The sequence below is a fragment of the Cloeon dipterum genome, chromosome 3 (genome assembly GCF_949628265.1).
Source record: "Cloeon dipterum chromosome 3, ieCloDipt1.1, whole genome shotgun sequence".
Taxonomy (NCBI): domain Eukaryota; kingdom Metazoa; phylum Arthropoda; class Insecta; order Ephemeroptera; family Baetidae; genus Cloeon; species Cloeon dipterum.
The window spans coordinates 2,218,835-2,245,178 of NC_088788.1; the positions used below are offsets into that span (position 1 = coordinate 2,218,835).

Consider the following 26,344-nt stretch of genomic DNA (forward strand, 5'->3'; position numbering starts at 1 on the left):
ACACGTGCCACGCCTCCTTCTTAAATGTTCCTAGGACCACGCCCACATTTACAGTAATTCTTTAGTTAAAGACCGTCTTTGATGAATTTTTTCTGATCAAAAAGTCCAGAGTGCGAGCTTTTTTTGCCGCCAAAACAATATGAATGAGAGGACTGCGCATGCGTGAGCACCTGCATAGAGACTTATTTGTCAGATCCAGCCAGCTCTGACGCATGCGCCCTTCTCGCATTCATGTTGTTCTGGCGGGAAAAAAGTTCGCACGTCGCGCTGCGCTTTTTTAACGGAAAAAATGTCCACTCTACCTAATTCGACCATCAGGAATCGATTGGTGGGCTCAGAATTTTCGTCAAAGACTGTCTTTAATATAAAAGGTGGCCTTTTTATGGAATAATTGAAAATTCCTAGATTATCTTTTACTATATATACTTTAATATGTGCTGATAAAAATAGAGTGATAATAAAATAAAATTCGTCACTAAATCAGAACGATTGTTTGATCGGAGCGACGTACCTGCAGTTAAAATAGGAATTTATGAGGTGCGCGGTTCAATCTCTGACGATATGAAGCTGAAAACTCTGCAGCACTGTTGATTTCATCTTCCAAACAATTACTAAACAATAAAAAGATTTGCTTCTTTCAACAGAAGTAGCGTTCATTCAGATAAGATTAAGATATTGAAAGTATCCTCTCTTATCTCGAAATGCACATTTTAAAGAACGTTTTTACGATGGCAAACAACACATTAAGGTGTTTACTGTTTAATCAACCTCTTCACAATAGAAAAGTGCTCTGATATTTTGTAACCTCAGAGATAAAATATTGACGCCCAAATGTCTACCGAGAGTGTCCCTGCTTTTTTGAAACGCAGATTTTCACGAACAAAACCTCACTCGGCGTGCGCAGTTTCCGGCTCGTGATGACACATCGCTGTCCTCGTGCGTGGCTGCAGCAACAGTAGTGCTGCACGGTCAAACGCCAGGGACGCTCTAGACCTTCAGATGGCATCCTTGAAAATTGGAACAGCCCTGGCCTAAATCGGCAAAAACTGGAAAGCGCATTGCAGAAGCATAACAGTCTGTCTATTGCAGCGCAACGAACAGTCCACAGTCGTAGAGAAAGGAACGATTTTTAATTTTTAAATCTGAAAAGAGAGCACGACCTGTTGACGAACACACACAAGATGCTTTTATCGGGGTGATCCTATCAAATATGAATACAAAAGTAAGTTAATTTCCGTCGAAATTAATCCCTGAATGTTTATTTTGAATTTAATTTAATTTTGATGGTTAAAAAATTATGATTTGTGAAACAAGTCACTTAATTCTCTTTTTCAAATAAAATTCAGTCGTTGAAGTCGTTGTAAAACTTTGTTACCTTGTTAAATTTTAATCCAAAGGCAGGATCCGTGTGCCTGTGCTGATTATTCGGAGCAAATAACAACGCAAGCCTATTTATTTTCCGTCCCTTGCTTCCGCTCCATGGCAGCATTAGTTTTATTCCCCTGAGCGAACTTGAACGGCGACATCAAAGCATTTTGCGTAGTTGCACAAAGAGCGTCTGCTATACCGCTTTTTGTCTTACTTACTTGCGGTACAGGATGCCCACCGATAAAAGAGAGGCCTGGGAAAAGCTGATAAAAACACGGCCCTTGCAGACTCTATTCCGGTCCGAATGAGAGCGCTTATTCGCATCGTCGCTTGATTATAATATTAACTTACGCGCATGCCTTGCCAAATCCCTTTCTATGAAGAGAGGCAAAAGTTTTGGTGATGGCAAGATAAAACGACAAAATTCACATCAACGATCAGTTTAACTTAGAGATCCACCAAAATGGTCGTCATAAACTCTCATTTTTGATAGTGAAAAGACTCATTTTAAAAGTTAATATGTGCGCTGGACTCTTCTCGTCAAGCCCAATCGAATTGACAACAAATTTGAGGTTTTTATTCAAGGTCTAATGTCATTCAAGGTAATTTCCGTAAATTTCAGGGTGTTTTTTTAATTTTAAAAATCCGAAACGACCTTAAAAAAGGTCTCAGGGTACGTGTTAACTTGTGTGAAAATTTTAAGGTGAGGTTCACCTTCGTTTTTTCAAGAAATTCTATTTTTAAATTTAAAAAACAAGAATTTTTTCAATTTTTGCAAATGTTCGGATCGCCAAAGGTCAGAAATTCAAAAACTGTCCACCGTTCGACTTGGATTGACATCCCCTGGCGAGCTGAATGATTTCCCCCACTCCCTATTCATCCCTTGAGTCTAAAAGTGAATATTTCAAATATACTGGAATCTTATTTTCCGGCAAGACCGACCGTCTTGTGATTTTCACTCAAAAGATGTTGCAAAATCATTCAGAACAGGATATATAAAACGCTACATCAGAGATTTCAAAGATGAAAGGGCAAAAGTCTTTTGATTAAAAATGCAGCCATTCGTGAGGCGCTCTCTGCAGCTGCGATCGCAATTCATGCATCTCGTCGGCAAAGGGAAAATCACAGCGCGTGAACGGGTTGCAAGGGCTGATACGCAATATCGTTGTAGATCGTGCAGAAATGCATTTAACCGACGCCCTCGTTGCACTCGGATTGGTTCGCGAGCCATTTAATCTCTATAGATATGCACATGCAATCACGGCCCATTTTTATTGCACTATTTTCCACCCCCTGCTATGCATTTTATAGCACGGGAGGGAAAATTAAATAGCAAAAATGAGGAATGGATTAAATATTCTCTGGTATGCGACTCATCAATTTCCAATCAAACGATTTTTTTTAAAAGTAGCACGCACTCTCTTTCGATCAAATTAATATAATTTAAGGATTGCTTATTATTTTAGTTCATTATTTCACGCTCTTAAATTAAAATTTAAAATTCAGACGGTAGAAAAAGCTTTATAAAATAAATAATTTTGCAGATCTTCGTTCTGTACGCGTTGGTGCTTCAAATCGAGGATGCGTGTCTGCAGGAAGAATATCCGACGGTGGTCGATCCCAACTCCGAAGTGGAAGTGTTCTCCGCGTCATTAGCGAAAAAACTGAGCCGCCGACGCAGCAGGAGCAGCAGCAGCAGCACGCCACAGAGTGAGAGCACCACCACCGCCGACACCCCTTCTACTCCCGAATCTCCTTCTTTCCCAAAGTGGAGCGACGGCGAGTCGCACGCTGGCCAGCAGCGTGCCGTCGTCTACTTGGGCCAAAGACAAAAAAGACCCGGCAGGCAGAGGGCAAACAATAGAAATAATAATGGAATTTTTGCCCAATCAGGAGTGAATAATAACCTGGTTCCCACCAATCGCTCTTTGGTTCCTGCACAACGAAAGAATAATAGGAATAACCAGAGAAGACGCCAACAAAATAGGGTAAGTAATATTTTTTTTCGGAAAATTTAATGAAAAATATTTTTATTTTATTTTAAAAAATTATAAAAATGAGCTAAAAATTTCCCAGGCAGGCGTTTAAATTTTTGAGAAAATCAAAGTGGATCGAAACGGAGATAATTAAAAAAGGGAAACTCTTTTGTTGGGAAATAAAATAGGATTTCAAGTAAGGAGACAGTGCCAACTTTGAAGACGCTTTTCTCAAAAATTTACTCTACTACTTAGGTAATTTTGGCTTCAAATGCATCCTAAGGGGTCAGTTCATGCATAGTTTGCGGTCTAATTGCAGCTAAAGACTTGGTCTATTGATTTATAACCACAGTAACAACGAAAAGTTGCATTAAACCGATTTAATTGCGAAAGAAAAGACTGTAATCATCAAGAATTCTTTGCTTGAAGAATTCTCGACGCTGATTGGCTGACAACGCGCATGTCAGCATCACCCGCGCAATTCACAGCACATGTAAGCTGTTGCTAGGCAACCGCGGGAGCAGTTGACAAGCGCACTGCGTCAGCCAATCAGCGTCGAGGATTCTTCCAGCAAAGAATTTTCTGATTTCCATGTTTTAAATCGGTTTTGATCGACTTTTGTTGAATTTCTGCGATTACAAATCGATGAATCAACTCTTAAGTGTCAAAATTAGGCACCAAACATCGGAAGCAAAATGGCAAAAGCGTCTTTTACAAGAGGCATTATTATTTAACATGAAATTCTTTTGGCGGGAAAAGGCGTTTTGTTACTTAATATGGTGTCAATTGAAAATTCTTTGAATTGATTGGATGCAATAAACAATTTGTAAAAATAAAAAAGTAAATTTAAGGACTAAAATAAAATTGTTGAAACCACAGTTGGGCATTGTCGTTGGAAATCGGCGCAACAACAACCGGCAGAGGGTGCAGGTGCTTCGGCCGGCGAGACGACGCAACAACATCAACAGGCGCAAGAATATTAATAACAATAATAGGAAAAACAACAAGAAAAAGGTGGGAGTGTTCGGCGCCGGCCGGCAGAAGGTGTCAAAGTCGGGAAAAGTGCCAGTAGTGGCCGATGTGGAGCCCATGGACCCCACCTTCTCGTTCAACGTGCCCGCCAACGGGCAAAACATTCCGTCCAGCACCACGAATCCCCCTCCCACGGTGCCTGAAATCACGAACCCTGTGCCGACGACGACCCTTTGGCCTCCGCCGGTGGTGATGCCCGAGCAGCAGGAGACCACCACGAAGCAGCCCCCACCCCCGCCGCCCCTGCAGTCCGAATTCGACGAGGAGGCGACGACCACGAGGCAGTTTCTAGCTTATTAGAAATAGAGCTAATAAGTTGCCTCTTACTGCCATGACGTCATGATGATGCGAAATTGAGTTGTGAAATCCCGCAGCTCATTTATTTTGCAAAAGTCAAGCGCTGAATCCCTTTGGTTTACGTGCTATGCAACCCGCGCGGCGTCAAAGTTGAGCGGGTTGCGCAACTAACATATTATATCAGCTCATTTATCATGCAAGCGGCATCTCACCCGTAACTATTCTTTGTAAATATGTATATAAATTGCTTTTGTACTCAATGATGATGGACTAACACTTGTTACGGTTAATAAAGAAAGCTGCTGACAATGTTAAAAATTACAACTCAGCATGTCATTTTGGATCCGAATGAAGAAAATAGACGCAGTCTTATGAAGTCTATCAAAGTGGGTTTTAAATTTTATTGATCATATCACAACAGACATTATTTAACTCAGGATCAAGAAGGCTTCAACTTGACCATCAAATGGAGCAACAACATAAAACAAGCAATGCAGATTATTCAGAAGAACAAGTGATATTGCATTCGTGACAAAAATAAGCACTCTTTGATGTGTCTCAGATTTAACCAAGAATAAATTAAAGCAAGTCGAATTCATTGTTCACTTTGAGTCTCGGGTGAGGGGGTTGGGGAGGGGGCGGGGAGGGGCGGGGGCACTCACAGCCTGTGCAAGGTGGACATGGATAGAAATATGAAATTTCTATCTGTCACGATCGTCTCGGCTGCTTCGGACCTTTGCTTTCCTTCTCCTGCTCGGGGACGGGCTTCTCGAGCACTTTCTTGGCAACGGAGAGCTCCTTCTAGGCGACTTGGACCTCTCCCTCTCCTTCTCTTTGTCTTCCAACGTCTTCACGGGTCTCTCCCTGCTGCTGCTCTTGATGTACACCGGCGGAGGCAGTTTGCGGTTGTCGCGGCTTTTGCGCGAGTTGCCGCTGCTGCTGCTGGTCGAGCTACTTTTCCGCGCCGCCGGCTTCGCAGGGTCACTTGGCGGCGGCGGCGCCACGCTCATCGGGGGAATGTCGAATCGGCTGCTTCTCACGGGAGATGGCACTGGTGGCACGATTGGCTTTGGAGGGGCTGCAGCACAAAGAGCAAAATCACGCCATCAGCTTTCAAATCTTGTGAAAAATGTATTTTGCTTCATCAGGGATGATTTGTCAGAGGGATTAATTTTTTGCTACTTCAAATCGACAGCTGAAATTTTATTTACAATTATTTTTATCTTCAAGAGACACAAGCGGACTCAAAAAAATACCCAAATAATTAATAAAGAACTGAAGAATAGCAGCCTATTTTTTTTTTGTTTTAAAAAAAGGAGATAATAGAAAACTGAAAGGCACATACCTGCAAAAACATAGGTAGTTGGGTTGTAGAGGTAGCCAGCGGAAATGCAGACTTTGCACTGGTCGTAGTACTGCTTGAGGTAGTCAGGCGGAGGCTCGAGAGGCGGCGGCGGCGGAGGCAGGTTTTCCAACTCGAGAAGATCAGCTTTGCGCTTCTCCTCCTTGGCAGCTCTGATGGCAGCTTTGTCTTTCACAGGTTTCACCTGGTAGACAAACAAGTCATGATTAATACTGCTTATAAAATATTTCAAATCAGCCTACCTTTGGTTCCTTTTTCTTTTTGGCTTTTTTGTCCTTCTTGGCGGCAGTCTTGGTGAATCTCTTTTCCTTGGTCTCCGAAGGCGGCGGTGGAGACGTCATTTCTTCTCCACCTGAGGAACAAGAGCCTTCGCCTGGCCTGACGCCGTCCGAGAACATGACCACCTTGCGACTCTTGGCGGCCGCCTCCTCCTCGATTGTCTTCTTGCCGACGATGAGCAGGATGCCCTTCTCCGCCGGCGCAAAGCTGATTTCTCGCAACGGCCGCTCGTCTTTGTTGATAACCTTCACTGGCGGCGTTCTCGACAGTCTGGACACTCTTCTCTTTGGTGAGATCTTTTCGACTTTCTTGATTGAGGCCATTTCGTCCTTTGAGTCGGCTTCCGAGTCATCTTTCTCTTCGTCATCGTCCTCCTCGTCAGGAACAGCGTACAACGCCTCCTGCAATTTAATTTAAAAATCTGAATGCTTTAAAAATAATTTAGGTTTACCTCAAAGAGCCTCTTTTCTTCAGCTTCGGCTTCCTCTGCCGCCTTCGCCTTTTCTATTTCCAGTTTCTACAGAATTTATATTTAGTAAATTGAAAGAAAAACATTAAATTCCTGTTACTTTGCTAGCCTGAAGAACTTTGGCAGCCGCTCGAATCTTCCTTCTTTCTTCCCTCTCCGCTCGCCGGCGCAGCTTTTCCTGCAGTTTCACGTCTTTAGCTAACCTCCGCACATTCGCAGCTGAAAATTTCAATTTTTTAATATTTCAACAGACTTAAACTAAAAAATGGCACCTTCAGTTGCCGCAAGGTCGACGTATCCCTGCACTTTGGGACGGGCGAGGATGGCAGGCATCTGGACAGGCGCCACGCTGGGCATTGGGATGTGAGCGATCGGAATGGCATGCGGCGCCACTGGCTGCGGAACAACTTGCAGCACGTTGCCCACCTGAAATGGAGTTTCGGTTTGAGAAATGCCCAAATTCGGATTGAAAATAAAACAGAGGGAAATAAAAGAGAGAAAAAAACAGTAAGCCTTTCGCCCACCTGTACTACCTGGTTTGTTGGCCCTAGAGAGGGCGCTGGCTTTGGTATTTGAGCAACCAATTCTTTGTTTTCGCCAATGTCGTCTCTCGGAACAACTTGCAGAACGTTCCCCACCTTTTAGAGGCACAAATAAACGACACTTTGTTAGTTAAAACCATTGACGGACGGTATAAATTATAAATCTAAGCTACAACAATCACTAATTCGAGCCAAAATTTCTTCCATTCTTATTAAAGGGTAAAGTTATAACTAGGGCCGTGAAATGTAGACGATTGACAATTTTTTCACCAAACTATTCCAAAATTGCATTAAAAAGTTTAATTATTACATTTTAAAATATTCATTTTTTGCAATCTTCTGCGTATTGATTTTTTTTCACCCCGTGTAACCGAATGTTTGATCAAAAAATGGTCTTAAAAATCAATTTACCCTCCTAATAGACTCTCCCGAGAGTTTCAGCCCCCTGGCGCTCACCCTGAGCTAAGGGTGATTTTTTAAAAACGCCGTTTTAAAAGAAATACAAAATTTTAGCCACAACCCGTGTTAATTATGTCTCAAAGCCATCTATTCAATTTTTTCCCAGCCCTAGTGTAACCTAAATAATATTTTTACCTGCAAGACACGTGGGTCATCTTTGGTAAGCGTGGGGAACGGAGGCTGCGGGCCGTGCCATCCCTGATTGTGCTGGCTAAACGAGTTGTACTGCTGATTGAGGTAGTGGTTGTTGAACGGCTGGTTGAAACCGGTCTGGCTGAACTGGAAGACGGGGATTTGGTTGAGCAGGCCGCCCTCCTCTCTGTCGCCCAGCTCCAGCTGGATCCTGTCGTCGAGCGAGATTCTCTTCGGGGACTTTTCCTCGGGCTCTGGCTCGTCGTCCTCGTCCGGCTTGAACGACTCGTAGTACTGCGCGTAGTGCTTTTCGTAGTAGTCGTGGTAGTCTGGCTCGTTTTCCTCCACCTTGGCCGCGGCGGCCGCGGCCGCCTGCAGCTCCGAGTCGCTTATCGTCGAGTCGGCCACCGAGCGTTTCAAACCGACCAGCGGCGACGAGTTCGGAGACGAGATTCTCTCCGCCTTCTCGGCGACGATGCGTTTCGGGCTCGGAGTGCGCGGCTTGCCGGACGAGCGCGCCTTGGGCCTGGGAGGAGACCTCGGTCTTTGGGGGCGCCGCTGGGGGCTCCTCCGCGACCTCTGACTTTGAGCAGGGCTCCTCGTCCTGCCGGCCGGCGGCGCACGAGACTTGCGCGCGGGCGACAGCGCCCTTCGCTTGACGGAGCGCGACTTGATCTGCCTGTTCGGCCGGACGGGGCTCCTCCGGGGTCTGCGGTTTCGGGCCGGAGACCGTCTCTCCGGTGAGCGTCTGTCCAGGGTGCGTTTCCTCGGCGGCGGGGACGACCGCCTGCTTTGTTCCTTCCGGCGCACCGGACTGCTGCGCTTGCGGTGCTTCTCCTCGTACTCTCTCTCGGGCGAGAAACTCTTGAGAATTTTCTTCTCAGGAAGCTCGTCCTTTGCTTCGCTGCAAGCGGGCTCGTCAGGCTCCGTCTCTTCATCTTCGTCTTCGTCCTCGTCGTCGTCGTCCGCTTCGAAATGAGGATTGGCGGCTATAATCTTTTTCATTTTGACCAGCATCGGCTTAAACTCGATCTTCTTGGTGGGCGGCAGTGGTAGCGGCAGCTGGTTCGTCTGTTGGTAGAGCAGCATCGAGGGCGTGATGACCGGCGTGTACGTGCTGGAGGAGGAAATGCAGTCCTTGGGCATAATGTCCCAGCCGTCGTCGTCGACGAGGGGCTTCGCATCCGAGACGGGCGTCGACGTGGGCTTTGCTATTTCGAGACTCGAGTCTGAGTCGGAGGAGGAAGAAGAGGAGGAGGAGGTGGAGGACATTTGTGAGGGTGAGTAAAGTGCTGATTGTGCTTCTGCTGCTGCTACTGCTCTCACTTGCTCTGACTCATTTTGCGCCTCCTCGTGCCCTTCTTGGACTTTCTCGAGCCCTTCTTGGCTCTTTTCCACGTTTTGCTGGCCTCCACCTTCAATATAGAAATTATCTGACTCTAGCTCACAATTGCTTTCAGGGCTATTATCACTTACATTGCTCGAGCTGCTGGAGCTCCTGGAACGTTTCTTTTTGGACCGTTTCTTCTTGCTCTTTTTTTTGCTGTCGGAATCTGAGCTAGAATCACTGCTTGAGCTTTCCGAAGACACTTTCTTTTGTTGTTTCTTCTTCTTCTTTTTCTTTTTCGCCATTTTCTTCTCCTCCTTTTGGTCCCCTTCTTTCAGCTCCTTCAACACCTTATCACGAAGGTTTTTGAGGCGGAGGAACTCCTCGAATTCGACCGACAAGTCCTTGCCGGACACCTTCAACTCCTCTGCGCACCTGGTTCTCATGAAATTCTCAAACGAGTTGTTCAAACTGCTGTCGAGATCGTCCGAATTTGTTTTCGAGTCACCAGCAGTTTGTTCAGCCTTTTCTGCGGAATCAGTCAGTTTGACGGTGACGAGCTCTGTCGACTTCTTGTCTTCTTCTTCCTCTTGCTCCGTTTCGGAGTCGCTGCTGTATTTCTTGGCCTTGGCACTCTTCTTCTTCTTTTTCTTCAGCTTTTTCACCTTCTTTTCAGCCTCGCTGTCCGAGTCGGCACTGCTGTCGTCGGAAGAGCTCTGCTTCCTCGCCTTCTTCTTGGCCTTCTTCCGCTTCTTCTTCCTCCTCTTTTTCTTGGCCGCCTCCTCGTCCGACGAATCGGTCGAGTCTTCCTCCTTTTTGCTCTTCTTCTTAGCCTTCTTGGTCTTCTTTTTCTTCCTCTCCTTCTCCTTCTCCTTGGCCCTCTTCTTTTTCTTCTTCTTGCTCTCCTCCTTGTCCGGCGCGTCCGCCTCCAGTTTGCGTTTCTTGGCCTTTGCCGCCAGCTTCTCAGGCTTCTCCGGCTCCTCCTCGATTTCTTTCTCCTGCTTTTCCCGCGTCGACGGCACCAGTTTGATCTCGCTGAGCGACTCCAGGTTGCGCTCCTCGACCATCCAGGGCCGCTCGTGGCGCTCGTTCGCGTCCTCCTCGGCGGACATGTCGTCCGGCGCGTCGTAGCTGTTTTGCAAGGCGCCCAAGCCGAACGAGTCGGGGTTCGTGACGCTGGCGACGGCGCTCTCGAGGAACTGCTTCATGATATCGACTATGGCCGGAGGCTCGGAGGCTAGAATTTCATGCCGTGACTTATAATATCCAGGCACGAAACACGGATTCTCACAGTACGAGAGCCGCGGCAGCGAGTTCGTGAACTTTATCAAGTGGCGCGGGTATTCCTTTTCCGCCTTTTCGTTCGAGCTCTCGTCGTGTTTACGACTTAAGGCAATAAACGGAGATTTGAGTTCCGGCGAGGCGAAGAGGCCCGAACGCCGGCCACTGCATCTCGACCTGTTGGGAATCACCCTTCATTTACAAAGTTGCCACAACAACAACAACAAAAAATCACTCAAGGACCACCACAAACGGGCAAAAGGGGAAAAAGTGTCTATCGACTTACCGCTTGGATTGACGGCCTGCCGAACTTCCGGCCGATTCCGCCGCCTTCACTTCGGTCCAGCTCGAAGGAGTCTGCGAACAAACAAAAAGTCTGTCAGCGCCACGTGGTATCGAATGTTAGAGCTTCAAATGTATACTTTCTGACCGGCTGAAATTGAAGAAGGCAATTAAATTACGCTAGTAAAGCAATCGTTACTTCTCTTGGGGTTTCCGATTGGGGCCATTTTTGAAACTGCAATTAAAAATCATTGGTTTCTCGTCAAATGCCGACTTTTGAAATTGAGGCAGGATTAGTAAACTGCGAAGCGTTAGTAAGCGGTTTTGAGCATATTGCACGGGTCGTTTGGTTTGAATTCAGGTGCCGCATGAGAAGCATTTTGACTTCCTGCTTCCTGTCGCGATCAAAAACACAAATAATAACCCAGAAAAATGAGATAGATATCAGAGAGTGCGCAACAGGATGCATGAGTGGGAGTGGAAAATGGAACAGGCTCTACTACCTTTATGACTCAGCTGCAATGTTAAAAATGGTCAACAGTTGAAACTGACAAATATTCCAGCTTGCTTTCAAAAACTACCTTTGGTGCAGGAGTCAGCTCCATCTTTGGCGACGCACACTCCTCTTTGGCGTTCTCCTTTCCTTTCGATTTCTGAGATCTCTCGCTGCTCTTGCTTCGTCGGCTCGACGCATCTCCATTTTTGCTTTCCTTCTCGCTTTTCTGGAATTAAACGAAATTTGACAGAATGAGATAAATTTTTGTTTCTAGCAATGAATTTTTTCCATTTTTTTCCTGTGAAAATCGAAAATTTGCGGTCGGAGTTGTCGAAATTCGAAGTTTCTGTACAAAAAACCTACTAGGAGCCATAAATTCCAAACAAGTTAAAATTCGCCGGGTATTAACTAAACATCTGGTCAAAATTCGGAAGGTTTCACATTAAAAAGCATCTAACAGACGGTTTTTTAATTTCAGCACATCCACGTGTCGAGTTTCCGACCAATAAAATCGGCTGCCTAAATTTATTACGATCCTCAGCAATCGATTGGCTCTGCCAAAAATGGAAATCCAGGGTAATTTCAATATGGGCATTGCTTAAAATATTTTTAAACCAACTTGATTTTATATCAACGAGAAATAAACTTTGTAGGCTTTTCGGATAAAGCCGAAACCCCCTTTATTTAAACATAAATTAATTTTTATAATCAGTTTCGGAGAATGTATCATTTTTTAATCTTAAATTGTCAAAACGAAAAATTCGGGCTACAGAAATTAATAAAAACGACTTGAATTAGATCAATCTTTGTCTAAACAACCTCTTCCAGACAATTATTTTGTTCGGAAATTCAATTATAATCACGGCAGCAAGAAAACCGCATTTAAAAAATGAAATGCAGTGGTAAAACCCTTTTTAAAATTTTTACCACATTCTTGAAGGCAATTTTTGAAGAATTTTTTAATAATTTGCTCATGACCGCAACTTAAAAAATTAGCAGAAATAAATTTTTGGATAAATGAAGGCAGAAAATGGCAATTTTAAATAAAATAAATTCCCTACCGCCCGGTTTTTTACTCTACTGGTTTTTACCACTCAATTTTAACCAATTTTTAGCGCAAGAATTGCAAGAAATTAATTTATTTCATTTTTACCCTGTGAAAATCTTAAATTTGCGGTCAGAGTGGTCAAAATTTCCTCCACTGAACAAATTTTTTTATTTTAAATTGCTATTTTCTGCCTCAAATACTACAAAAATTTATCTCTTGACTAGTTTTCAAGTCGAGGTCATGAGCTAAATATTATAAAATTATAGAAAACTGAGGTGCAAACATGGCCTGCAAGAAACTAGTTTTTTTTTTTAAAAAAAAAAGCGAGGTTTTTTGCAACCCTGATAAAGCCGATTCCGCCCTTTTTGAAATTTTAAAAACAATAATTAAAAGAGCTAAAATTGATTTTTTTAATCAGTTTCGAAGAATTTGGTCATTTTTTTATCTTCAATTGTCGGAACGAAAATTCGGGCTACAGAAATCGATTAAATCGACTAATATTTATCACGTTTGCACAAAACCCGCATTTAAAAAGTTAAATGCAGCGGTTAAAACCCTTTTTTAATTTTTTACCAGGAGAAATTGAAGCAGAAATTGGCAATATAAATGAAAAAATCTGTTTACCACACGAATTTCACATGGGGAAAACAAAAAAATCATTTCTCGCGCGAGAAAGTGGTTTAAAAAATGATTTGAGGAGGAGAAACTCACATCAGTTCTCTTGCTGACTTTGGATATGGTTGATTCCCTGTCGGAAGTGAACGTTTCGGAGGTGGAGACGAAGCTGCTGGTCTCGGTGGTCCTGCGGTCGCTGCGGCTGCGGCTGTCGCTCCTGCTGTGGCTGCGCGTGTAGCTGGTGTTGGTGGTGGTGTAGCTGCTGTACGAGCGGTTGGAGCGGCGGGCGCGGTCCCTGCTGCGGCTGCGGCGGTACGAGCCGCGTCGGCGGCCGCCACGCGACCTCGAGCTGGAGCGCGACCTGGATCTGGAGCGCGAGCGGCCCCTGCCCCTGCCGCGGCCCCAGCGCTCCTCGCGGTGGTCCCGCTCCAACTGCTTGCTCATCAGCGTCTTCTTCATCTCCTCCTCCTCCTTCTTGATCTCGGCCATGTTGCGGAAGGCCGTCGGGATCTTGCTGTCCTTCTTTTTCTTCTTCGGCTCCTTCTCGTCCTCGGTCGAGTTGGCGCTCTTGCTGAACGCGTTCTCCACGGCCCTGGACGGCGGCTTGGGCGGACTCTTGACGCCCGGCGGCTTCAGCTGCTTGGTCTGCGAGAAGGCCAGCAGCCGCTTCTTGGCCTGCGCCTTGCCCAGCACGGCCGGCTTCACCACCGCCTTCTCCTCCTCAGGGGGAGGCGGAGGAATGTCGTTCAAGTGGTACGCAAACGGGTAAAACGCCGCCTGGTTGAACGCAGGGTAGCCCTCGGGGGGCGCCGCCGCCGCCACCGCTGCCGCCTCCACGGCGGGGGGCAGCTGGAGCGCCTCCTCGCCCGGAGGCAGCTCGTCCATCATGCCTGGAGGGTAGTCGATGGTGCCGGGGGGCGCGTCCTCAGTGCCGGGCACCAGGTAGCCTTGGACAACCTGAAAAAATTAATTTTTAAACCGGTTAGAAACGAAATTCCACAGGCACGGACTGAGTAGCTGCACATTTCGGCGACAAATGCTGATGTAGCAGCAAACGCCGCTCGCATTTCGCGTTCAGGTGTGTCCGTGCCAGGGGAAGGGGATCTTATCTGACGCCCAGTTTCCTGTCTTTTCCGATATTGCACAGGAAAATATGCTGGCGTGCACGCCGACGCACGGACACGGACGGACAAATAATATAAAAAAATATAAATTTTCGGGCCCGATGAGCTGGAAATTCCTGAGCGGTGGAAAGGTTTGGCCAACCAGCATGACTATAAAAGGCAATTAACTAAAAAAAAGGACAAAGGTGAGGGAAAACAAGATAAAAATTATAATCGTTTCCTTTTTAAACGAGCTGTTTGTTTAGCATCTATGCAGAAAGCACATGCCGAATTTAGGGCTGCCAACCTCCAGGTTTCGGCCGGAGAATTCTCACGTTTGAGACTGCTTGACCCGGTGTCCGGGTCTGTTTCTGTGTTTTATGAAAATTAAACACGGTAAATAGAGGGATAACCGGGTTTTTGCTCCCAAAATGAAACATGGACTAATGGGAAATCTCCGGATTTAGCTTTTTCGGTTGCCTAGCCGAATTATGTATGTCTGTATGACAATCGGCCGAACAAAAATTGCCCTTTTTTCGTCGGCAACGTGATTTTCGTGTTTGAGAATTTCTGCAGCTCATTCAATTCACTTCCTTAATTGATTCAACAGCGTCGGAACCGTGGTTGGGCCTGCCATCGTGCCAACATTTCGAGTTTAACCTACAACTTCTCAAGAGCATCACCTGAAGAACATTTTCTCGGTTATGTATTTTTCGAGTAAGAGAGACAAAGACCAAAATAAAAACACACATACCCATAGTCAAAAACTGGTACCGGCAAGCACGATAACAGAATCTCCAATCCGGGGTAGGGGCTCGGCGCTTTCGGTTTTACAGTTGAGTAAAAGCCACAAGCATAAAACCCAGCTCGGCTAGTCGGCCATTTTTGCTTTACACAGGCTACACGATAATCGCCGCACTGATGCAACATGACCGGAAGCTTAACAAAGATTTTATCACATTTCGTAAATTCTTAACGTTAGACTTCTATTTTATTATCGAGAAACTAAAAAAAGATATCAAAAATTCTTATTTGATGTGAACACTCAAGTTAAATTGTGTTCTGCTAAAGAAAACAATTTAGGTAATTTTTTGTCATGTTGGTAGCTCTGGATGCATGCAAATGTAAACGTAAGGGGGTGTGGTTCATTTTTGTAGGAGACCGAAACACATGAGAATTTTTTAATTTTGAGTTTTGAGGTCCATAAATCATGTCCATACTAAATATTCGGCAAGTGTGCCCTTTGGCTCGGATTGGTCTGCAAAGAATCGCGACAGTAGATTTCTCCACAACTTCAGCTCCAGTTCCCAAAGAAAAAGTTGAAATCAGCCAAGTGGTCCATAACAGAAATCCAAGAAATTTAGAACGACTCCGGATTGCGTGGAAACCTCAAGGCTACCACTTAGAAGCCCCTGGAAGAAGCTACTGGCACAAGTAAAATTATCTACAAAATATATTTAAAATAAAATAAACATAAATTAATTTTAGGCTGGTGCTAACTTCGTCTTCTCGGTTTATCTCGGCCAAAGTGGTGCATTTCACCGGAAAAGTTGTTGTTGAGGCCTCAACTAATGAGTGGTGTATCAAGAAGCATTTGTACAAGTATTTGTTTATTTTTCAAAAAGGAAAAATTACTATTAATTAATTGTTTACAGCACTAAAGATGTATCAGCGTACCAAAATCTAGCAAAGGTTATCGCGAGAAGATGCTTGGAATTTGGTCTAATTGAAATGGAAAGCGACTTCAAAGACGTAGATCCAGAAACTAAGGTCTCAAGCTTCATTAAATAAATTGTGTTTTATAATTTTTAAAATCTCCTTTTAGGTTGGAAAATTTGCGAAAATTATCGAGGAGGAAGGCATTACATTGAGTGAACCGAAACGCTATCTTCCTGCTTATCCCTTCCATCAAACGAGACCTGAAAAGCCCTGGGCGGTTACCGAAGATTAGTGTCATGAGTGTAGATTTAATTAAAATGTTTGAATCAATTATTTAAGTTTTATTGTTCTCCATCCGTGTACTGTACAATTTCATTACTGCAAAACTATTGCTTCGCTTGGCAATCAAGTTGTGCTTTTGGAACGAATATTAAAAATTGAATCCAATGAAATTGAGCAAAATCAAACTGGTCAGTTGATAGCTTCACCCCAAGAGAATTGATCACATTCATTTTTACGGCAAGGTGCACACATCTTTACAATAAATGCATTTTATTTTACACATCATCTCACTATGCCAATAACGTAATCATATAATACCATGCGAAATTAAAACGATGATTATGAGTAATAGGAGCCTTGAGTATGGCTGCACACACGCACGTCCGTCCGTCCGTTCCGTTCGGGGTACATTTTCCACTTACAATACAATTTGCAGTCTTCATAAAAATCTTAACAATTAAGGCTTGTGCTTAAAGGCTACGTTATTCTCTTCAAATTTCAGTTTTGATCAGACTGCATTGTTAAATTAATCTACTTTTGCGGCGGTGGAAGGGCTCGCGGCGCCCGTCGCCTGAATCGGGCTGTTGGGCCACGTCGGGCAGTTTGTGTCGTTGCTCACCAGCGACACGGCAAAACCTTTCAGCCTGAAATACGGGAAAACTCGTCAGTCACCTGGATGATTCAAATAATTATATTATTACCTTGTAAACAGCTCTTCGCGAACAGTTGCAGTGAACTTTGTTGCTAAACAAGCAGACACGGACAGCACAAACAGCAGATTGTATGAAAGGACGATCATTAGAGAGCCCAGCCATTCCACTTGTCCAAACTCGCCCAATAAGTCGAGGTTGGTGATACCTGCAAATTTAAAAATAAAAGATTATTCGTATTTTTCTACAGAAAATAAATTAGGTGAATTAAATAAAAATACTTAAAATTTAAAAGTAACAATTTTTTGTGACATTTCAAACTTTTGTTTTTGGGGCCCAGGCGGGGCCCCATGGGCTGGAAGGCGGTGATTTTGGTACCAATCGATGCCCCTCAGAAGAACGCGTCCGCCAGTGTGCGGTTTTTCAAAATCGGACCATTTATCGAATTTACATGATTTTTTAGGCAAAATTTTCAAAATCCATATTCCGATCTATGGACAAAATTCCAAAAAATTGCCTATCAGCTAACGCGAAATTTATCTGGGATCACTTTAAGACCAAATGCGAGCTAATCCGATCAAAATCCTTGGAGGAGTAGCATTTTGAAGTTTGAAAAACGCAATTTTTGCAGTTTTTCCATGGAAATCGAATTTTTATTTCAAAACGTAGCAAAATTTAAGGATTTTACCGATTGCATCACACTTAAAGAAGCGTTGCCGGTCTGGAAACAGAATTTCAGATTTTTCGCACCCATAGAAAAAAATAAAATAATTAATTTCGGTTTTTTCTTTCGCGCGGCGCGTAGTGCTCAGTCGGAAATGACTTTATTTTTGTAAAAATTCAGCCGCTCGTCCGATCATTGGCCACAACCCCTCATCAGACAGGTCTCGGACGGGGCTATGAACTGCGGTACCTTAACGACCTTTATCAGGGTACCCTGGGACCTGAGATCTGATCTCAGGCCAGATTTTGATGATTTTTCATTAAAAATGGCAGAAATTCTCACCTAGTATTTTGGAGAGCAGAGGTAGGGCCGAGCTGAGCAGGAGCAGCACGGCGCAGTGGAGGATGATGTGGGAGAGCGGTGTTGCACCTGGCACAGGCCTAACTTTCTTCATCAGGGACGACGAGAAGAGGCCGACAGCAGACGTGGCCACAAGGTTCACGATCAGCACAATCTCGAGCGTGGCACCAAACATCCCCATCTTGGACAGCGATGCCAAGCCAAGGGTAACTTGTTCCTGGAGACGAATGAGTCGTCAATCAATAAATGGGAAAACACGCGAAGTCGAGACTGACGTTATTGCTACGAGGCAGCTCCTTCAGTCCGATGAGCAACTGCACTGAATTCTGCACTACAATCACAACAGTGGTGCACGTCAAGAGTAGGAGCAGCAACATCGCAATGGGATACAGAAAATTTCTCTTCAACGACGACCCGTGCCTTTCTTTCTCTGCATTTAAAATTTGAATAATTATCAGAATTCTTTAATTGTTTTGTTTTAATCACTTACGTAGTAAACAAGACTTGGCCTCGGCTGCTTTCAGTCTCTGAGTCAGACTCGCTTTTAAGGCGCCATTTCTAAGGCCAGCATCCGGATCGTCTGGCGACCGAGGCAAAATAGTGGAGCTCGATAAGAGAATGGTCGAGCTGAACACGGACGACGTGAACGGCGACCCCGCGTCAACGACGTCTTCGTCCTCGTTGTCGGACATGCATCTTCTCCGCCTCGGCGTGTCGCATGATATCGAGTGCGCAAGAGTGCGGGAGCGGCAAGAGTACGCTTCCAACTGCTTCCTCAAACACTCCTCCTCAAACTTGGCAACAAAATATTCTTCATTGAGATCACGCAGGAACTGCGGCTTCACGAGAAACTGGCTGGCGGTTGAGAAGAGCTGGACTAAACCGACAGGCGTGCACACTGCGTGAGAAAAATTAAAAGATTAATTAATGAGGCGTGAACGAACTAATCACGGGAAAATACTCACACAACTGAAGAAGCACTCCCATAAATGAGACGCATGAATAAATAAATGGCAAGTAATAGCTCCAGAGATCTGTGCAAATGAATTGTCAGTTAAACTGATTTTTAATCGAGAGAAAAATTTACTGATCAGTTTCTGCAGACTGGACTTGTCACTGTCGAAAATGGACGATAAAATGAACGCCAAGCCAAGCACCACAAAGGCCAGCAGGCAGAGTACAATGAATGTCTCGTAGATCCTGGACAGGATTCCCTGGAAAATTAACATTCAATTAGCAAAAAGTTAACAGGGTTCGCAAAATTGTGCGTCCGGTTCTTTTATTAACTGACCGAAAGGGTTCAAGTAAAGTGAATTAATCATATTTAATGAAAAAGCGTCACAAATCACAAGAACGCCAGCGACCAATCAGATCCAACGTAGCAAAAAGGGCTGAGATTGAGACAGCAGCCCCACTGTGCAGCCAATCAGCGTCAAGGATTTTTAGATGAGCAGAATTCTTAATTATATCTCTGATTTAATTAACTTTTAGAAGGTTTATTAAAAAAAAATAACAGTGAATTTTGGATTTTGCATCACCAAAATTCTCTTTAGCTGCTGGCTACCTCCGCTGTGGCGCTGCTGTCTCGATTTCAGGCTTTCACCACATCAGATTTCTAATTGGCCGTTTTTGTGAGTTTTTTAGTCGTTTCAAATCAAAATTCGCTTCAATTTTCGAATAGTTTGTTCGCCAAACGAAATTGAAGCCTCAGGAATTGACTGGCATGGTCAAAAATCAAATTCCAGGGCTAATTTCATGTTTCTAATAATTCTAATCCTATGGAGTTTTTTTTTGTCAGCTATGTCCATCCTGCAATTAATTAGTTGTTACCTTTCTGTGCCCGACGAAGCCCTCGGACTCGGTGAAGAGGTAGGCGAAGGGCAGCAGCACGAAGAGGGAGAGATTTGAGAAGAGGAAAATGTTGTTCCAAAGGCCCTGGATGAGAGAGCTGTTGAGCCACTGAATGTAGTACGACTTGGGGTAGTGCAGCAGAACCTCGTTGCTGACTATGGAGATGGGAAGGAGGAGGACCGCGCCGGCCGCCACGGCCAGAGAGAACGTGCACAGCCACAAACTGCGGTAACAATAATAAGCGTCAGACACGGTTCGGTTACACGCAAAAGTGTAAATAAATCTCACCTAATTCTGTACACGGTGGCTTCCTCATCGTCGATCAAGATGTCGTCGCGCTCTCGTTTTCTGTACCGTTTCACCAGGCACCAGCTCGCCCCGATCAGAGACAAGAACAAGAGCAACGAGATCTGAAACACGAGCAGAAATCAAGGTAAAGGCCATCTGCGTGCTGGTCAAACTAAGACGATTTGTTTAAAGAGCAGCCATAAATTTGGCAGTTGAGCAGCTCCTGCGAAGGGCAAGGCCGTTGTTTATTTAGACCAAGAAGAATGCGCACCGAGTACGTCACTATGTTCGTTAGGAAATAGTAGTAGATAATGATGTTCTACATTGAGGCACAGCAGCTGGCCTCTTAAATTTAGACCATCGCCTGTTTTTTAATTTTTGAGGATAATTTTCATGCAAGGAGAGTAAAAATTATGCTTTTTGGTCACCGTTTTGAATTCAGACTTCCCTTAAACCCTCCACCGAACCACCCCTTTTAAAATTCCCAACTTTAGACTGAACAAAAAATAAATATTGAATTTTAAAATATTCCCTACCATCACAAATTTTGCAATTTTCTTGCATTTTATCACTTTTTTTATAGGAAAGCTTGAAGAGTTAATTGAGAGAATAACTGGAATAACTATTTTGACTCGAGTCCCTCCTAAAAAAGGTTCGTGAGTTTTTTTTTGTTAAATTCTTTCGTGCTTTTGAAGAAAATGACGTTAATAATAACGTTTAGGCAAAAACATCGGTAAAATGCATAATTGTAGCAGAAAAATGTGTTAATTGGGCTAAAATTATGTCTCAAAAAACAGTCGGCTATTTCCCGAAAAAGCGCGTTCTATTTTGAGCTGAAAAGAGGTGCGAATTATTTTCTTGTTCCATTGATCAAGTCGTTGCTCCACCTCTATATTTAGAGCCGGTCGGACAGTTTGTGTTACAGAAACGACGAGGCTGGCTAATTTGCATGCGCGAACGCCTCCTCGCGCGACTATTCGCCAGTGCTCAGCTTTAAACATTTAAAAATGTCACAAAATTTCCTTTTACTAGGAATGCATTAATTACTTTCTGACCACCTGTGCCGTCACTTTCTTTTCGCCTTGGATCGAAACTTGCAGGCACAATCATTGTTTTCTCAAGCTAGTAAAACGAGTAAGAGTGTCGCACGCGGGCTGTGACCTCGAATAATCGGCAATCAAAAAGGAAAGTCTGTTAAAATCGACGACAAAGCTGCAGTTGTTGTTGTTTGTCGATAATGACAGCTCTGATCGTTCCGCGGCCATAAAATTTCACAAGAGATTAGCTGCTTTCTTACGCAACTTTCTTCGTGCGGCTGCGGCTGGACCAAATTAAAATTAACAAGAGAATTTATCACCGGCCGGCGGCCGAAGAGGATATTTCGCTGTGATAATGTGTGCTGCAAAAGGGTCATTGGCACATCACACACACACAGATTCCGACCGTGCCCGTTCGAGGAGCCTCCGAAAGCGCCTTTGGTCCAAAGAAAGGTGAGGCGTTTGCAGCGGCGAACGAAGGAATGCAAGAAGAATTTCATTAGGAAATACTTCCAGACTCCACCGCAGATTAGTGACGCCTCGAAAAAGGGTGAAGAATGTCAGCTCCAATCATTGGGGAAAAAATACTGCCGGATTTAACGTTGTTTTCACCGGGGTCCGGATTCACGCGACGCGCAGACATGGCGTCTGGTAGAATAGGGCGGGAAAATCATAAAAATAGCTTCAGCAGAATGAATATTTTTGTTATTATTTCTTTACGAACAGCTGATTAGCCCGGTAATTGGCGAATCGACCGTTTGATGGCACATCAGGCTGATGGAAATGTAACAAAATACGCGGTAGTGAAATTATTAGGTCGGCACGCCCCTTTTTTACGCTTTTAATTGGCCACTCCTGATTTGCCTCAATTGTTTCGACGCCATATTGAATTATGACCGGCGGGAAACCAACAGAGATCGCAATCTGGCTCCCTGGTGGAAATGACGACTGCGCAGGTTTTAATTTGGGTCACGCATGCGCAGTGATGAGTTTCAGACTCCCTGTGAGATAAAGAAGCGATCTGAACATACTGCGCATGCTTAAGATGCGCACAAAATTACTGCGCAGCTTCAAAATGGGGGAATAATATTTAAACAACTATGAATTTCGACGCCATATTGATTTCTGACCGGCGGGAACCAACACAAATCGCAACCCGGACCCCAGTGGTTGTTTTTTAAATTATCTATTTAATTTTTCTTCACATCAAATTAAAATTCACTCCTTTAAAAACAAGATATAAAATTGTTTTTGGCTCAATCTTTTTTTTAAACCATAATCTTTTGACTTGTTTGTTTTATTTTTAAAACCACACATCAAGCACCCATAATAAAGTGTCTGGGTATGCGTTACGAGAGCCAAAGCAGATTGAGAAACCGACATAATATGCCAAATATTGTGCGCATAGTAAAAGCAAACGACAAAGTTGCGTGTGGCGAAGCCCTAGGATGCGCAAATTAAGCGCATCACGCGCCACACGTGATTTCCGTGCTGCCGCCGCACTAATTTACGCCGCAAAGAGCCTCGTATTATGACCGCAATTGCACGACTAAACATTTGTTTATTTTCTTCCGTCTGCGATCGGTCACGTCGCGCGCGACGCAAGTACAGTTACGTGATTTCGCACCCGCAGAAGATGCAGGTTCAACGGCGAAATTGAAACGTGCGACTGCATGACTGCATGCACGCAGCGAGCGATAAAATTTATAATAAAAAAAAAAACGAAGGAAAACACGGGAGATAATAATTTAGTTTCAAGGCGATAGCGTGAAAATTGGCGATAGGAACAGTTTCAAGCATTTTATCGCTCTTGAAACAACTTCAATTGAAACGAGAAAACCTGATTAAGCGTGGTGAGGACAGAATTTTAAGCTATTTTTGAAGCAGCATGTTTGTTTAAGAGGGTTGAAGCAAAATTTATTAGAAAATGGCTTTTTAAATGGTGAGGAGTGTCTCCTTATTTGAAATTTGATTTTATTTCACGACAAAGAGTTTCCCTGAAACGCTGTTGGACAGATCTCGACGAGAAGAATCGAATTCTACCAAATAAATGTGGTCGAGCGCTGCAAATTTTGGAGAAAATTCGAAAAATTCGATTTTTTATCCTTTTTTGATTAAATTTCAAATTGTATAACATTATCCGTGGCAGTCGTAGCACAATATCAATGTTACGAAGCGCGGGAGAAAGCGGATAGCAGCTTATTGTTAGTCGCAGTTGCAATTCCGTTCGAATTTATGCATGAGTAGCGTCGGCGTTGTTGTTGCGATGAAATAATCGCCGCCTCCTTGGCTCATCCTCGCAATCAGGTGTAATTAACGCACATACTCTCTTCGTTAACGCAACCAGTTGACTTATACATATTGTTGTCGGCGCCTCGCCTTTCAATGTGACCGGCGAATGCAATATTGAAATATAATTAAACTTTGTTGTTTGCCAACTTACTGATTTACTCGTTATTTAATGTCTCTGATCTTTATTAGCGCGTAACAAAACTACTTCACATGATTTATGGCGTAAATAAATATTGAAAAATGCTCTAAATTGCTTATTTTACACATTACGGAAGGTCAAGGTTTCAAATAATAAAGTTTTTCAAACGGTCTTAAGGTTAATACATTCTTAAACCTACCATATAAAATTAAATTAAATTTTTTTCTATATCAAAAGGTTTTATTTTACGACTCAAAGTGGAAAAAACGTATTTAATGGCTTCCGTGGTATCGATTCAAATATTTTTGCCCTCACGAGTTCAAATCTGGACTTATTTTTTTTCTTTTCAGTGTGCAGCTCATGATTATTTAATTGAATCTAAATAAGTGCTAATTTATTCGTGTGACAGCTCATTATTTGCGGCGGCGAACAAAGCCATTTCCTAATTGCCGGCGCGAGATAAAAATAGACGAGACGGAGAGGAGCGGCTGAAATAAAAGATTCATAACTAATGTGCCCCATTTGGGTCGCAACAAAAACGAGTCGGCGAGTCGGCCGCGCGGTCGATGACTTTTAATATTCGAAACGCACCCTTTTCCCTGGCGGCTCGCCCTAAACGTAATTGCATTTTAACAACAGCTATTGACTTCCTGCCCCTCGCTGCCTCGTCAATAATGCAAACACAAAAGAGAATCATCGGAGGAAGCGTTAAATTAATCAGAATCGTTCTACAAGTCTAGGTCTAGATCGTGTAGCCACACTGCAGTTTCCTGATCGTCACTCGAAGGTTGAGTTGAGGCGAAACTTGCTCAACGAGACGAGTTTCTGCTTGTGACGTCACGCACGAAGATTAAAATTTGAAAACAAGTAGAGACAAGATTGATAAACGGATATTAAACGGCTCTATCGATGCAAAAATAAATTAGGTTTAAAAAAATGCACCGGGGGACAGGTTGCGATCTTTGTTGAAGCTGCGCAGTAAATTTGTGCATGCGCAGAATGATGAGATCAGTTCTGGATCTATCAGGGAGTCTGAAACTCATCTCTGCGCATGCGTGACCCGAATACAAACCTTCTGCGCAGGCGTAATTCCCACCGGGGTCCGGGTTGCGATCTGTGTTGGTTCCCGCCAGTCAGAATTAAATATGGCGTCGAAATAATTGATGCCAATCCAGTCGGCCAATCAGAAGCGTCGAAAAAGAGGCGTGTCGGTCTAATAATTTCGTTCCCGCGTATTTTGTTACATTTCCATTGGCCTGATGTGCCATCTAACGGTCGATTCGCCAATTACCGGCCTATTCAGCTGTTAGTAAAGAAATAAAAACAAAAATATTCATTCTGCTGAAGCTATTTTCATGATTTTCCCGCCGTATTCTACCTGACGCCAGGTCTGCGCGTCGCGTGAACCCGGCCCCCAGTGAAAAAAATTGTTTATATACAATTTTATTATTTTCCTTGGGAAAATTACGCTAATATTTACTTCTCATTGTGATATGATTTCTCTAATCTTTTCCTTTTTCAAAATATGTCTGATAAAGGTCTAGAAAGCAGAGTAAATACCTGATAACGAACTCATAGAAAAGGATTAACATGTTTATTTCGTAATGTGTGCGCAGCGGATTAATTTAGAATTGGCTAGCTCAAATTTGAGTGTAATTATATTCGCAACGCAAGAGCAGAATCATGCAAAATCTAACAGAGGGGGATTTAAATCTGTCTGTGTCTGCTTGGCTGAAGGCCTTGACGTTTTTTTTTTGCTTTACGTGGCAGCTAACACAGGCTCATGCTCGCCACAGCCAGGGTTAAGGTCGAATAATATTCAGCGAGCCACGTCCTTCTTCTCCATCGCCTTAAATTTTATCATTTTTTTTCTTTCTCTTTATTTTTTTAAATTGCCGAGCGGTTTTTAAAACGTTGCGATCTTGCGGTTAATGCGGTTCCGCGGTTCCAGCTACAAAAATTTTAGATTAGAAAACTCCAGAATAAAAATTTTAAGATCTGATGAAAATTTGATTTTTTGTCTCGGAGTGCAACCCATTTTCGAAGTGTGTGTAAGGTAAGATTGGCTATCTATTCTGCTGTGATAGCGGCAGAAAATTAATCTCGACTTTTATTGTAGTGTACTCTAAACCACACCACAGACAACACACAGGTGAATTTACAACTTGCAGACCACGTGGAAGAAACGAGCGTGGAGTGGAGAACGCACTTCTCTCTCTCGCTATCCATCCTTGCAAATTGAAACTCGATACGCGAAACAATAATGCTGTTTCTTGTTTGTGCACAAGCAGCTTAATAATTATTTGTCTTGTTCGTGTTATTGAGATTGAAAATTAAATCTGAGGACGTAGGCAGCAGAGGGGCTCGAGCTTTGGTTGATAATTAATTTGACAAACACGTCGTTGCGAGTTAGGACGGAAGAACCCGTTACGCTCATTCAGAATGTCCTACACACTTGAATAATAATTTTTAAAATTATTTAAATTGCATTTGAAAATATTATTATTATAAAACGACAGTTAATGCCAATAGAAAAACGGAAAACACGAGAAAAATTAAATAATAAAAATGTAAAATAAAATAATTACATAGATAAAAAATAAAACAAAATTGCTTTTAAACCGAACCTTTTGTAATTTTTGTGCTGCCGTGCTATATTTTATAATTAAAAATACGAATTTTAATTTAAATAAATTTTCGGATTTTCCGGATTTTCAAAAGCCGACGCTGAAATTCGAAACGTCAACGGTCGAAAGGCAAAAAGTGAACTCACGACGTAATCGCGGACTAGGTTGTGGAAAATTTGCTCCTCTTCCGTCGTCTCCTCATCTTCCATGACCTTTTCCTCGAATGACCACGGCGTGTTGGTGCGTTTTACGGCGCCATGGCGCCGAAAAAAGGCTCGATCAACTAATCGCAACGATCAATGTCACCGACAGCTGAATGTTTTTGTAGTACGTCCTATTAGATGGGCGTCTTTCTCACATCTGGCTGAGGCTGATGAAATTTGCCTCCTAACCTTTCACGCTACCCTCTTTGGCGCTGTAGTCGCG

The 26,344-nt window shown here is 43.5% G+C and overlaps 4 protein-coding genes across 5 annotated transcripts; 2 read left to right on the plus strand and 2 right to left on the minus strand.

Annotated features, from left to right (window-relative positions):
* Positions 1 to 952: 952 nt before the first annotated feature.
* On the plus strand, positions 953 to 4,969 carry LOC135939938 (myosin-G heavy chain-like). Its single transcript, XM_065484557.1, has 3 exons — positions 953 to 1,222; positions 2,913 to 3,356; positions 4,224 to 4,969. The coding sequence occupies exons 1-3, from the start codon at positions 1,211 to 1,213 to the stop codon at positions 4,674 to 4,676; spliced, it is 909 nt and encodes a 302-aa protein (XP_065340629.1). The 5' UTR covers positions 953 to 1,210; the 3' UTR covers positions 4,677 to 4,969.
* A 73-nt stretch (positions 4,970 to 5,042) lies between these two features.
* On the minus strand, positions 5,043 to 14,975 carry LOC135938246 (zinc finger CCCH domain-containing protein 13-like). Of its 2 annotated transcripts, none has more exons than XM_065481806.1 (12): positions 14,824 to 14,975; positions 13,063 to 13,923; positions 11,389 to 11,529; positions 10,812 to 10,882; positions 7,921 to 10,702; positions 7,318 to 7,422; positions 7,057 to 7,210; positions 6,885 to 7,003; positions 6,767 to 6,832; positions 6,279 to 6,716; positions 6,019 to 6,220; positions 5,043 to 5,751 (listed from the first exon to the last, which is right to left on the minus strand). In XM_065481806.1, exons 2-12 carry the CDS (start codon positions 13,852 to 13,854, stop codon positions 5,375 to 5,377), a joined length of 5,247 nt encoding a protein of 1,748 aa, XP_065337878.1. In that variant the 5' UTR covers positions 13,855 to 13,923; positions 14,824 to 14,975; the 3' UTR covers positions 5,043 to 5,374. The 2 variants fall into 2 exon arrangements, with proteins under 2 accessions (XP_065337878.1, XP_065337877.1); XM_065481805.1 differs by having other exon boundaries at positions 7,309 to 7,422.
* A 228-nt stretch (positions 14,976 to 15,203) lies between these two features.
* Positions 15,204 to 16,058, plus strand: mRpL18 (mitochondrial ribosomal protein L18). The gene is made up of 4 exons (XM_065481808.1): positions 15,204 to 15,503; positions 15,558 to 15,671; positions 15,725 to 15,839; positions 15,895 to 16,058. The coding sequence occupies exons 1-4, from the start codon at positions 15,280 to 15,282 to the stop codon at positions 16,018 to 16,020; spliced, it is 579 nt and encodes a 192-aa protein (XP_065337880.1). The 5' UTR covers positions 15,204 to 15,279; the 3' UTR covers positions 16,021 to 16,058.
* Positions 16,055 to 26,280, minus strand: lili (LMBR1-like protein). The gene is made up of 10 exons (XM_065481807.1): positions 26,065 to 26,280; positions 19,824 to 19,945; positions 19,515 to 19,758; positions 18,772 to 18,898; positions 18,650 to 18,718; positions 18,175 to 18,582; positions 17,960 to 18,114; positions 17,667 to 17,901; positions 16,712 to 16,868; positions 16,055 to 16,654 (listed from the first exon to the last, which is right to left on the minus strand). Exons 1-10 carry the CDS (start codon positions 26,125 to 26,127, stop codon positions 16,537 to 16,539), a joined length of 1,698 nt encoding a protein of 565 aa, XP_065337879.1. The 5' UTR covers positions 26,128 to 26,280; the 3' UTR covers positions 16,055 to 16,536.
* Between the last annotated feature and the right edge of the window lie 64 nt (positions 26,281 to 26,344).

What these genes read in the sequence shown, in the direction of transcription:
- LOC135939938 (XM_065484557.1), top strand. An exon ending in GAAGACGCCAACAAAATAGG is followed by an intron (nt 3,357 to 4,223) that starts GTAAGTAATATT and finishes TTGAAACCACAG; the next exon opens with TTGGGCATTGTCGTTGGAAA.
- LOC135938246 (XM_065481805.1), bottom strand. Translation starts at nt 13,854, where the DNA reads ATGATGGACGAGCTGCCTCCGGGCGAGGAGGCGCTCCAGCTGCCCCCC. An exon ending in GCAGGCCGTCAATCCAAGCG is followed by an intron (nt 10,703 to 10,811) that starts GTAAGTCGATAG and finishes GATTCCCAACAG; the next exon opens with GTCGAGATGCAGTGGCCGGC. An exon ending in AAGAAAAGAGGCTCTTTGAG is followed by an intron (nt 6,717 to 6,766) that starts GTAAACCTAAAT and finishes ATTAAATTGCAG; the next exon opens with GAGGCGTTGTACGCTGTTCC.
- mRpL18 (XM_065481808.1), top strand. Translation starts at nt 15,280, where the DNA reads ATGTCCATACTAAATATTCGGCAAGTGTGCCCTTTGGCTCGGATTGGT. An exon ending in ATCAAGAAGCATTTGTACAA is followed by an intron (nt 15,672 to 15,724) that starts GTATTTGTTTAT and finishes AATTGTTTACAG; the next exon opens with CACTAAAGATGTATCAGCGT. An exon ending in ACGTAGATCCAGAAACTAAG is followed by an intron (nt 15,840 to 15,894) that starts GTCTCAAGCTTC and finishes ATCTCCTTTTAG; the next exon opens with GTTGGAAAATTTGCGAAAAT.
- lili (XM_065481807.1), bottom strand. Translation starts at nt 26,127, where the DNA reads ATGGAAGATGAGGAGACGACGGAAGAGGAGCAAATTTTCCACAACCTA. An exon ending in CAGTCTGCAGAAACTGATCA is followed by an intron (nt 18,719 to 18,771) that starts GTAAATTTTTCT and finishes TCATTTGCACAG; the next exon opens with ATCTCTGGAGCTATTACTTG. An exon ending in AGCTGCCTCGTAGCAATAAC is followed by an intron (nt 17,902 to 17,959) that starts GTCAGTCTCGAC and finishes ATTCGTCTCCAG; the next exon opens with GAACAAGTTACCCTTGGCTT.